The sequence below is a fragment of the Pituophis catenifer genome, unplaced genomic scaffold (assembly GCF_029215685.1).
Source record: "Pituophis catenifer annectens isolate HBS135680 unplaced genomic scaffold, rPitCat1.0.hap2 SCAF_1, whole genome shotgun sequence".
Taxonomy (NCBI): Eukaryota; Metazoa; Chordata; class Lepidosauria; order Squamata; family Colubridae; genus Pituophis; species Pituophis catenifer.
In genome coordinates, this window is record NW_027256881.1 from 253154029 (window position 1) to 253166289 (window position 12261).

General features: G+C 35.7%; 1 protein-coding gene across 1 annotated transcript in view; it reads right to left on the reverse strand.

The window, feature by feature from the left end:
• Positions 1–2334: 2334 nt before the first annotated feature.
• The window catches only part of TRIM66 (tripartite motif containing 66), a 36693-nt gene continuing 26766 nt past the window's right edge, over positions 2335–12261 (reverse strand). The window contains exons 11-18 of the mRNA XM_070935180.1: positions 10954–11014; positions 9980–10154; positions 8698–8984; positions 7873–8008; positions 6976–7050; positions 5050–5202; positions 2811–3029; positions 2335–2528 (exon numbers count right to left, since the gene is read on the reverse strand). Of these exons, the coding sequence (XP_070791281.1) occupies positions 2469–2528; positions 2811–3029; positions 5050–5202; positions 6976–7050; positions 7873–8008; positions 8698–8984; positions 9980–10154; positions 10954–11014 (1166 nt within the window). The 3' untranslated portion in view covers positions 2335–2468. The remainder of the gene's footprint in view (positions 2529–2810; positions 3030–5049; positions 5203–6975; positions 7051–7872; positions 8009–8697; positions 8985–9979; positions 10155–10953; positions 11015–12261) is intronic.

Below are 12261 nucleotides of genomic sequence, written 5' to 3' on the forward strand. Positions count from 1 at the left end.
CAGGACAGTTTGCTGTTTTTCTAGGCCAGAACTGCATAATGTTGTCCTCAACCCATGAGCTACCTACCACGAAGAAAACATCTGCTGATGTTTGTTACCTCCATGTCAACAGTAGTATTTTCTCACTTCTGCCAGGATAAACTGTGCTTCATTTTGTTATAGGTGATGCCTTTGCTCCAAACAGCTATTTTTTGATTAGCATGGCCCCTCCCCTTTGAATTTGGATGCAGCCCTCCATGTCAATCATCTGGGTTACCAAGCTGCCCCATTGATAAAATTGTGTTTTTTTTAACGTTCACTGGTGGTGCTTTGAAACATTGAACATTGCTTTCCCTTTTTCTTTTAATATCCCTAGGTAAGTGCTGAGTCTACTTGCTGCCATCATTCCCCTGTACAAATTGTCAAATAAGAAAATTTTGGAGCTGGGTGAAATTGACAAGAGTTCACTGTTCTTTTAAAACAGGTGATTGGAAAAACTAAGAAACTGTGGGTTTCCCCTTGATGGACTATTGAATAGGAAAACAATTCCTATACTGAGCCTAGGATTGGAGTAGATGACTTCTAAAATCCATTCCAACTCCATATAACTGTGGTTCTATGATGTTAGCCATTGTTTGCTCATGCAATTGGAAACCATGTATCCTCAAAGATCCACCCACAGAAAGAAAAGTGACCAGTCCTTATTTTTGCAGCATGTGTGGGAGGGGCAAATAAGTATGGGAATCCACCAATTGAAGGCCATAGACAATGCCATCAAGATAGAACACCTGGCCAATAAAATTATCAGTGCTTGAAATCCAGACACCAATTTTTTAAGTTAACAGCACCATACGCAAGCAGATTAAGACTGCTGGGAAGAATTGCCCTAAGAACTTTACCTGTCAGGAAATAATGTAGCAAAACAATTTACATTTCTTTCATAGACTAGTTTATTATACAATTGAAAAAAAGACATTTTCTACAGAGTTTATATTGAATATTATTCACATCAATAATGGAGAAAATATTCCGAACTTCCTAATAACTCTATAAACTCACTTAAAGTGCCTTCCACTGAAACATTCATGGATACAATATTGAATGAATTCATAAAGATTGTGCTGAAAATCCCTCTTGGTGTTCAGCAGTGTTTCTCAACCTTGGCAACTTTAAAATTCCTTGCTGGCTGGGAAATTCTGGAAGTGGAAGTCCACACATCTTAAAGTTGTCAGGGTTGAGAAACACTGATTTAAAGTACCATCTAGTTAGTATAACTGGGAAATTGTTATCCCTTGAAGCTATTAAATCACCCTTGCTTTAAGAGAGGAGAACTGGGGAAGATAAAACGTCCATCACCCATACCTCCAGTCGTTCTGTATGAATTACATAATTCACTTGGGTTTGAGAATGAGGCACATGGGTGGCTTTATGAACATAGCATGATCAGGGCTCAATATATTTCAAATTAGATTCCATACTGATCAAAAGAGGGCAAGAAAAATATTCTCTTCCTCTATCACTCCGATAGTTACAAAAACTCGCACTTCTTGATTGGCTCCAATAACATCCTCTCAATTTTATACCATTTCCCCAAAAATAAGACATCCCCTGATAATAAGCCCAATCGGGCTTTTGAGCACATGCATCCCCCCGAAAATAAGCCCTCCCTGAAAATATTTAAACGCAGAGCTGGAAATCAGATATGACAGCAAGAGGACCCCCTTCTTGTTCCACGTGCCCCAAGATAATAAGACCTCCCCGAAAATAAGGTCAAGCGCTTATTTCGGGGTTCAAAAAAATATAAGATAGGGTCTTATTTTCAGGGGGAAACAGTAGTGAAATCAGACCAAAAAAAAGGATATTCAAACCTCCCAATTTCTTCAGGAGTAACATTCTTTCATGATGTGCTTTCCATTTATTTCTTGTAGAGTCACATTCTAGAATTCTGTTAAGTAAAAAAACCAAGATCTCCTGTTTCATTTAGCCTCTTAGGATATAGTCAACCACCCACTGCTTAGCCAACATCACATGCCTAGAATGGCACTGCAAGGTGGAATTCAGTTTCTTCAGTGTAGGAGAGGATAGACTTAGTCAGTGATGCCTATAACAGTTAATAACTTTATTTCAAGAAAACCAAGTAGGAAATATGTCCTGCCTACAGAAAACAGCCAGGTAGCTAGCTATATTACCTAAAATTATAAATCAAAGGAATTTATAAAATCATTTTAAAAATAGCATACCATTACTAATTATTATTTCATGATTAAACGTCTGTCTAAATATAAATAATGAAACATAACAGATAACTTGGTGACTGCCCTTTAAAATATATTATATTTAGAATGTATCCTCCCTTCACAGAAATAAAATCAATCAATCACTCTGAAATTCATGTTAAGCCTTTAAATACACATTTTCCACCTCCTCTTACAAAGTCAGTTCCTTTGTTGTTGCTGTTGTTCATAGTATACCAAGCAACATTACAGAAGTCATACTTGAGAGAAACCTTTCGCAGGCCAAAACATGGGTCTTTTAGGTTTTTCATTTTCCTGTTTTAAAAAAAGGAAACAAACAGGTGAATTACAAATATGATATGTATAAATCTGCAATTCTAACATATCCTGATTTATTCAATGGTCTCTTCACAATAAAGCTGTAGGTGTACCTGAATAATAGACTCTACATTATGATAATATATGGAAAACAGCACCCTCATCTAAACAGTATCTGGGAATATATTCTCAAACACATCAACTCTGTACCAACAGCTTTGAACAGAATTAGCTTTGTGGCCATTTAGCTATGAGGGGAGTTTGCTCTTGAATTCTTACAGCATGTCTTCGTCTTCTTTTAGGCTGGATACACTCTTGCCTATATGAAGGCCACTGCAATCCTTCCGGGGTTGCTTGACTATTCTCATGTTCCACATCTTCTAAATCAGAATCATCTTGTTGTACCAAGGGGAACCGTCTCTCTGGATAAATTTCCTTGAGCTTGCTTTCAAAGAATATTTCCAGGCACCTTCCAGCCTCAGCAACCTCTGAATCAGGCTGCAAAAGAAACGCCATAATTAATTAGGTCATAATGTTGTTTAGGATAATAAATCTTTATTATTTTATCTATTAAGGATATTTATTTTTCAAAACTAAATCACTTTACAGTAACATATATACTTATAACAATAGCACTTAGACTTATATACTGCTTCACAGTGCTTTACAACCTTCTCTAAGCAGTTTACAGAGTCAGCATATTTCCCCCAACAATCTGTGTCCTTATTTTACCAACCTTGGAAGGATGGAAGACTGAGTTAACCTTGAGCCAGTGAGGATCAAACTCCTGGCAGTCAGCAGAATTAGCCTGCAAATACTGCATTCTAACCACTGTGCCACTACAGCTCTTATATAAAGCCAAAATATTAGTTGCAACATAGACTAAGAAAAATGGTCAACAGCAATAGCATGTCAAAATAAACAATACTATATTAATATATCATACAAGTTGCCATGTAGTGGTATCTCAGTACTCGTCATTAATTGGATCCAGGAGGCATGATAATACCAAAACTGATGAGAACTGAATATTTTTTCCCCATAAGGAATAATGTAATGAGTCACAAGGCAGCCAACGCCAACAAGTTCTAGTTTGTGCATCAAGTACCAAACAAACAATGAGTACCGGGACAATTTTTTTGTGTCAAAATGCACTGAGTACCATATTCGAGGAGTTCCAGAGGACCAAGGAATCGCTGTAATATACTATGTAATGGACCCAGAGTGGGTGGTACATAAGTTTAATAAATTATCTGTTCACAACAATGTGAAGTTAGAGCTGCCAGTTCTTTATCTGGTGTTGGCTTTGGTATGCATCAAATTCTTTCAAAAAAACTAAAATATCATAATGTATCAGCATAGTATATGGGTGAATCCAAGCAATCTGGCCTTTTGCAACTGACAAAGGGAATTTTGTCAATGGGCACATTTTCTAAGTGCCATCCAAGATTTTTTAGTATGGCACCCAGTATACTAGTTACCCACTGGAACCACCACAGCCAATTTATGCATCTTTCAATTTTGATTTTCAGCTCTCGATATCTCTGATGTTCTCCAGTTCTTTTTCTTATATTCTACCATCTCATCACATCAATTATCCACACTTTCTTTTCAACCACAGTTAAATGCAGTGGGTTATCAGCCAAGACTTTTATCAGTTTATATTCAGAAATCCCACAATATTTTAATCTGCTTGTAATCCACTACTTCTTCAACTAACTATATGTTCCTACTTTTTCATACCTGGCGTATGGTAATTTATACAGATGCTCCAATGAATCATTTTAGTGACTGCTTTATGTCATTGACTATAATCAGTATGTGATCTCGCATAAGCTGAGTATATTATTATAATGTGTACATTGAATATAATTTAAAATTATCAGCACATCAAAACGGTGATAAGAAGCATAGATTCTTGTTAATATAGGAAATGAATGGCACCTATACACTGAAACAGAACACAGATTAACCATTCTTCTAGATTTCTTATCTATCTCAATATTTTGTAAATTAATAAAGTTTTAAAAGCTATTAATAGTCTCCAGTGCCCTACAGTTGAATGACAGGTTTTTCAGATACAGTATTTTACCAATAGAATTTTTTTAAAAAACAGATGAGGACAAGCAAAGATGAGAACAAATTACAATTTGCTGAAGACATGTCAACTATAAAGTCTAAAATAATACAGCAGGTACCAGTTCCCTCATTTTTTGTACCTTGATTTTTTTTCTTTCAAAACAGATGGGCATAGAATGAAAGGATGAAGTACTCCTTTCTCCTTTACTTCCCTTAAAATTATTTTGAATTACACTTTTCAAAATTAAAATATTCAAACCAGAACTAGTACCAGTGTTTCTTCTATATGCATCTTTTCTCCTTTTACCTCTAGCCAACTCCATATTTTCTTTATCTACAATCTCATTTAAAAACTCAAATAAAAATATCCATTGCAAAAGAAAAGCCATCTCCTTTTTGTGTATAAATGTGTGCTGAATTCTGGAATACTAGAACTTACATAGTTGAACGTTGCACAGTTCCAAAACATAAGGCGCACATCAGCTACCAGCTCTTCTGAAGTGGTATAATGCAGTTGGTCTTCTTTCTGAAGTTTTTTCCGAATGGTGGACAAGTCCATGGGCTTCTTGATAATCTGATAATAATGGCGAGCCTGTACAGAATCCCATTAGAAGAATATTTGATAAATCCCATGATGATAAATCATTCACAAAACAAATATTTCCTTAATATTTGTAATTAGTAGTTCTAACAAAACCTGCGAGTTTCTCTGGTGCCTATAGAAGCCCATTACTGATGCATATTTTAGAGTGAGGTCCCACTGGTTGATGTGGGGCTCAAGATGGTGTCATGTTTTGAAACTAATTTTTATTGGGAGAAAAGGGCAAAATTACTAAATACGTGACTACAAAGTCATAATAATTCAATGAATTTTAATTCAATGTTTAGTCAAAGTCAATGGAATAAAATTCAATTTACCTTTGTCATGACCCTGCTCCCTACTTTTAAGGAGAGTGGCCACACTCAATCCATTCAAGTGCAACCATTGACCCAAAATGTCTATGGAGACTCTCAGTCATCCAGGTCATGGTTGTCCCAAAGATGCTTTTTTCAAGAGGCAACTGGTCTTCAGTTCTGACTGAAGGAGTTTCTTGGGTGAAAAGTGAAATGTCTTCAAGGGGAAAAAATGACTTCAAGGCCAGTTGCCTCTTGAAAAAGACACCTTTGGAACATTGACCCAAAAGAACTAGCAAGCTTATGCTTTTGGCAATACTAACCATGTGAAGTTTTAGCCATATATGTTTTTTTAAAGCATTTTAAACATTTCCTCTGCACCTCTTTAGGAGAGATAGCAGGGATGAGAAAGAATAGCAACCTTAAAACTCTTCAGCAAAGCACCAATAGACAAATCATGCTGAGCCAATCAATGGAATGAATATCTTATACCAACCAAGAGTAAAAACTTTAAAAAGCCATGACCACTTGTTTTTTCTGGGATGGCAGATTGGTTGGCATGGCTTATTGGCAAGATTGGTCTTTTCTGTGAATGATGGATTATGCACTGCTTGTAGAACAATTACAAAAAAGTGATTATTTATTATTAATTTAATATAAAAATGAAGAAAGCAAATTATACCCAATTCTCTAACATACCAACACTTTCTCCTTTCAAAAGAAATGCCCTTAAATAAATTATAACAAACAATAAAGCAATTATTCCTGAAGTAAGCAGAATTTATAGAAGTCATCAAATTTACTGGCCAACTACAGGTAGTCCTCGATTTACAACAGTTCACTTAGTGACCGCTCAAAGTTACAACGGCACTGAAAAAAGTGACTTATGACCATTTTTCAGCCATCTGACTTTTACAACCTTCTTGACTAGCAAAGTCAATGGGGAAACTAGATTCACTTAACAACCGGGTTACTAATTTAACAACTGCAGTGATTCACTTAAAAATGTGGCAAGAAAAAGCCGTAAAATGGAGCAAAGCTCTCTTAACAAATGTCTCACTTAGCAACATAAATTTTGGGCTCAATTGTGGTTGTAAGTTGAGGACTACCTGTACTGTACTCATATCAATATCAAAGAGCACATTGTACCTCCTTCCTCCGGCTTTGTACATGCAGTACTGTATATGGAAAGAAAGCTGGAACAGTATTTGAAAGTCCATTGAATCTCCAAACTGCCTTCACATTTTTTTTCTGTTTACAAATCTACCAACTGACTCAACTACAAGATTAGATCAATTTCTAACGTAACTGGCAATTTCGTTGAAATAGTTCTGCTCATTTAATTGATAAAAGCATTTTCATTGTAGAAGGCAAAGACAAAAAAGACTGTACAGACTGAAAGGGGGGGGAATATTGATTGATAAGATCATACTGCCCAGAGAAGTTACGGTACTTCATTCTGTGTACTTACCAGGGGACTGACCGGTTCATGGAATGGAAGACTCAAGCTATTGCAGAACAGTGAAAGCACCAATTTTTCACACTTCTATAAAATACAAATCTACAATTAACTTATGTATATTAAATGGCTACACGAACATCTATATTCTGTACAAATATTTATACTGGCTTCACTTAAGAGTTTTTACAGAGACATTTATATTTCTTAATATTCCTAGTTTCTCGTAGTATAATTCTAAAACAGGTTGATCTACGTGCAGCTCAAAACAAATTCTTGGCTGGCTTCCACTGTTTCACTTCTATTGTTTTAACATAATATCTATAGTACAATTCAGCACAATGTAGTAATACAATTAGTTTACTGTAACATACTCTGAATGGGGTAGCCCTGATCCTATTAGCCTTTTGCATGGCATAAAGACCTGGGCGCTTCCCCAGGCATTCAGGCCAGGAGGTTAAGACTAGCTCCGCAGATGTTGTTTTTTTGTTACTGGGGGTTATTGTTTTAATTTTGGACATTGTGGATTATATGTTGGGTTTGTGTTTTAATCTTTGTACACCACCCTGAATCACTATTATGAAATGGTCAGCCATACACATCATTTAAATAAATACATTCTAAGTTAAAAATTAGTACAATGTAAAAAAATATGCTGTACATATTTTTCTTATCCCCTTTCATTTCATAAAAGAGAGGAAAGCCAAAATAATTCAAAAACTGCTTAATTCATCTAGATAAAAGTCAGTCCAGGTCCTACTGTAACTCAAATCTTAGAACTCAATTCTGCCCAATTCCTAAAGAAGCTCTTTCAGTGCTGTCTTCTGGGACATGCAAACTTACAGAAAGGGAAAATACGTTATCGGCAAAGAAGATAGATTTGTCATTAATACTGTTACCCAAACCTACCGTTTGGTCATATTCACCAAGGCTATAAAGTGGTCTTGCTTGCATGAGTGTATTGTAGTCAAATCGTGTGTTTTCACAATCATACACTACCTCTGGTGTTTCCACATTGCGACAAAGTGTGCACACCCATTCACCTCTGCAGCACAAAAAAAAAAAAAAATATGCAGCATTGGGCTACTGTACAGTTCGATTAAAATGCCAATGGTAGACAATGACTTAACTAACATTCCATTAGACTAAAAAATTCTTAATTTTTTAAAATCTGAAATGCTAAATCAGGGAAGAATTTTCTTTTACTCATTACTCCTGGCAAAAAAATCCCATTGCAACAAATACTGGAGAAATCTATATAGATTATACATTCTTTAAGTTATTATAACAAGTGTAATAACATAAGACAGGGCAGAGACATAAACAGAATTCACAACATCAGGAGAAAGAAAAAAGTTACGATATTCTTTCAAACATATTTCATTGTTTGTAGAAAGTTAGACTGTAATAACCTGAAAAAATACCCAAACAAGTCTTTTTGATGTTTGTCCAACTAGTTATCCGCAATGTTTGCCTTGTTTCTTCTCAAAAACAAATATTCCATTGGAAACATTTATCCTGTGTTAGATTTTTATATAATCCAAACTTAACATTGAATAAATTCTTATTTAGTCAAGATTTCAAAATAAGCAAACAAAATTAGTAGGAAAGAAGCACTAAAAGTAACACATCCATTCAAGGACAGATGTTTAATATTTGGGTATATATGTTATAAAGCAGTTCACTTGCAAGGATCTAGCTTTAAAGGAGAGAACCTAATTCTGTTATACTCACACAGGAAAACTGAGTAATGCAGGAACATGGCATGAGAGATGAAACACCTTTGGGCAGTAATCACAACACAAAAGTTCTCCTCCATTCAGGCAAACAGCACAAAAGTCTTCATTCTCAATAGTGTGATCTTCCTGAGGAAGCCCAGATTTCTTCAAATTATTACTAAGCCTGTGATCTCCTGAAGGAAGTAACACCTGTTCAGTCAACTGGCTTGTGAGGATCCTGCTTTTCTCCAGGTTTTCTCCAAGTTTAGAATTTAGACTTTCAGATGAATGTCCTTGATTGACCTGGGATAAAAAGGGAAAATGTCTTCACAAAAAGTGCTTGATATACTGCAGAAGCTTACATACAGTACATTTTCTGTAGAGAATGTAATATATTAGTTTCGTCTGAAGACTGCAAATTGCGGAGGTCTCCTGAGGTTTCAATTTACATAATCTCCAGTTAACACTTATCATATAATTCATTAATTTTGCCCAGAGTTTTAAATGACCTAGCCAACATAGTCACCAGCTAATTACAAAGCTAAAATGTTAGCATCTGAATGGAAGTTTACCTTATAAGTTAGATATATAAACCCTTCCTTATAGCCAAATTGGCCTTTTAATGAAAAAAGACTCCTTCCATTTAAAGAGGGAAGAGCGGTTCAATGAAGACACCCTAACACATGGGTGTCAAACTCGCCATGTCACATTGCTGTAATGTGATGTTTCACAATGTTTTTCCCCATTCACGGAGTTGGGGTGGGCGTGGCCTGAGCATGACACATTCGGCCCTCGGGCTGCCAGTTTGACACCTGTGCCCTAACAGAAGAAAAGGCTCATGGGAGAGTGGGAGGAAGAAGAGCATTGTTTGCCAATTTGTTCTTTTTCTCTGCAGCCTTCAGCACTGCTTCAAATACTTATCTGCAGAAGCCTCCATCTGGGACAAGGGGACAATAATGGGTCCTGAAGGGAAATGAAATAGGAATATACCATAGGCTGAATGAAGCTTCAAAGGGCACTCTGCTCAATGAAAGTTGCAACACACTGATGATACTGTATTTTCATTCATTATGATTCTAAAGCTTTGTTTTATGGTAAGAGCACTCCTGCTGGCTTCTCCATTAACTCTGCTTGTTGGAGGCCAGCAAAGGTCTCAAATGCAATGTTTCAATGAACTCAAAGTATATCACCATGATCAAATTCACTGATAATGGTCCTCAGTGAATGCTACTAAATGCATTTTAATAAAATGGGGGTGGGGGGCTGGGACCAAGTTAAGGCAGATAAATTGAATTTACCTTAATAGCCATGCTTGAAGACTGAGCACCACATTCAATAATCAACAGAAATGTCCCATCATGTGTACTTTTCTGTGGCTGCAATTTAAAAATTGGAAGCTCTCCAGATTCTGATGTGCATATCTTCAATCGTTCCAATCGCACATAAGGAATTTTTACTTCTTTGGCACAAATTCTAAAAAATGTTAAATAGTGGATCAACTTTATCAGTGCTATGGGTCATTCCTCTAGCTAAACTTTACCACTGCAACACAATTTGGCAAATTAAGTCAAAATGTTATATTTTGTTAATATTCAGTACTAAAACATCAGTACTGATGTTTTAACAATTTTAATTTTAAAAAATTAAGATATTTTAACATTGCTTTTATTAATTAATCTTATATTTTTACACTATCATTTCTACTTTAGAATCAACAGATTCCCATACACAATAGTAAGCTGTTTGCACATTTCCACACTCAAATAATTTTTATACTGACTCCATATATTAGTAATTTTGGAATGATGTCTAGTCCTTTTAGAAAACAGGCAATATAAATATATTAGATATTATGATTTCTTATAATGCATATAAAGGGAATATCTGATTTTAAAAGACATATACAATTGTTTCAAATTAGATAAACTAAACTGAAAAATGGATTTGTGTAATTATAACCATGTTATAATTTCTGCAAGATATATAATTCCTTTTATGTACTGAGTCATTAATGCCACTCCTATCTTATTAGATATGGTACTAAACATAGTAGCTAGATATATTAGTATTCACATCTGCAGTTTTACAGACAAATTTACAATTTTCCATTTGCTGTATAATTTGGATTTATTTATGTTTCATACATTTTTCTCCTCTAGAATTGCTTCATTTCAACAATCCATTAATTCCAATTTACATATTTTCTAAATGAAAAAAAAAATCATTTCTTGAAATGAGCCTTAAAGTTGTAAGATCCATTAATTCTGATTACCTGTTGTTCTGACTACTTTTAATTTCCTTTTCAAAATGTTCTTCTTCACAGTTAGGACAATCTACAAGAAATAAAATGAGTAAAATAACACAAAGCTACCTTGATTAAAGGGGAGAGGTGGTTTTTTTTAGCATCCAAAATACAGACCTACAGTAAATTTCTCACAGAAGTACAGGTAGTTTTCAACTTCAATTCGTTTAATGATGGTTTGAAGCTACGATGAGACTGAAAAAAATGACATACAACACATCCTTGAAGTTACGACTGTCGCACCCCCCCAGGATTACAATTTAGACACTTGGCAACTGGCTCATATTTATGACCTTGTGATCACAATTGCAATTTGTGATTTTTCCAGCCAGCTTATAACAAGCAAAGTCAGTGTGTGTCTGTGTGATTTGTTTAATAACTATGGGATTTGCTTAATGACCATGTGGTTTGCTTCATGGCTGCAATAAAAATCGTTGTAATCAAGTCTGGTCACATGATTGCATCACTTAGTAACCAAAATTCTAGTCCGGATTTTCATAAATTTAGGATTATCTGTACTGTAATTTCAATCAAAATTACTAAGATTTGCTCCAATGGAATCCACTGGAACATGAACAGGTGTATTCCACAGAATTTCTTACTGTTGTCTCAAAATATTTCTTAATTCAAAAGACGTGGACAAGGAATTTACTGAACTGCATAGAAAAAGTTGAATGCAGACAGTGATGGGTTGCCCCCGGTTCGCAAGAACCGTAGTAAAACTGGCAGGAGGCCCCGCCCACCGCCCTGGATGTTGTCATCAGCGATCTGCATATGCGCAGAAGCTTCTGCACATGCGCAGAAGCAAGGCATGCGCACAAGCAAAGCAAGCATGTGTGCGATCCTGTTGCAAACCGGTGGTAAAGATAAGTAGAACCCACCCCTGAATGCAGAGCAAAGATAGCTACATTGTGACGACGATATGCAGATAATCAGAAAGTTGTAATTCTGGAGGGTTTTTTTAAAGTATGTCGCATTTACTGGACTTAGATTGATATGCATATCCTTAATTCCTTCCTTCCGTAGTCCATTAACAGAGAAATCATGTAAGAAGAGAGAATTCGTGGCAGAACAACTCCTAATGCTTGTTGAATTGATGCTCCAAAGACCATAAAGCAGGAGGGTGAGTTTTTGCCTTAAACTTTATTCATTGTTTGCTTTTGACATTTACAACAGCTCCAGGGATGACATAGTTTTCTCCAATTACAGGAAGATACTGAGAAGTAATGGGCTTTGTATCCAGCAGATACAGACTCTGCTCTAATCTGTCACTCGTGT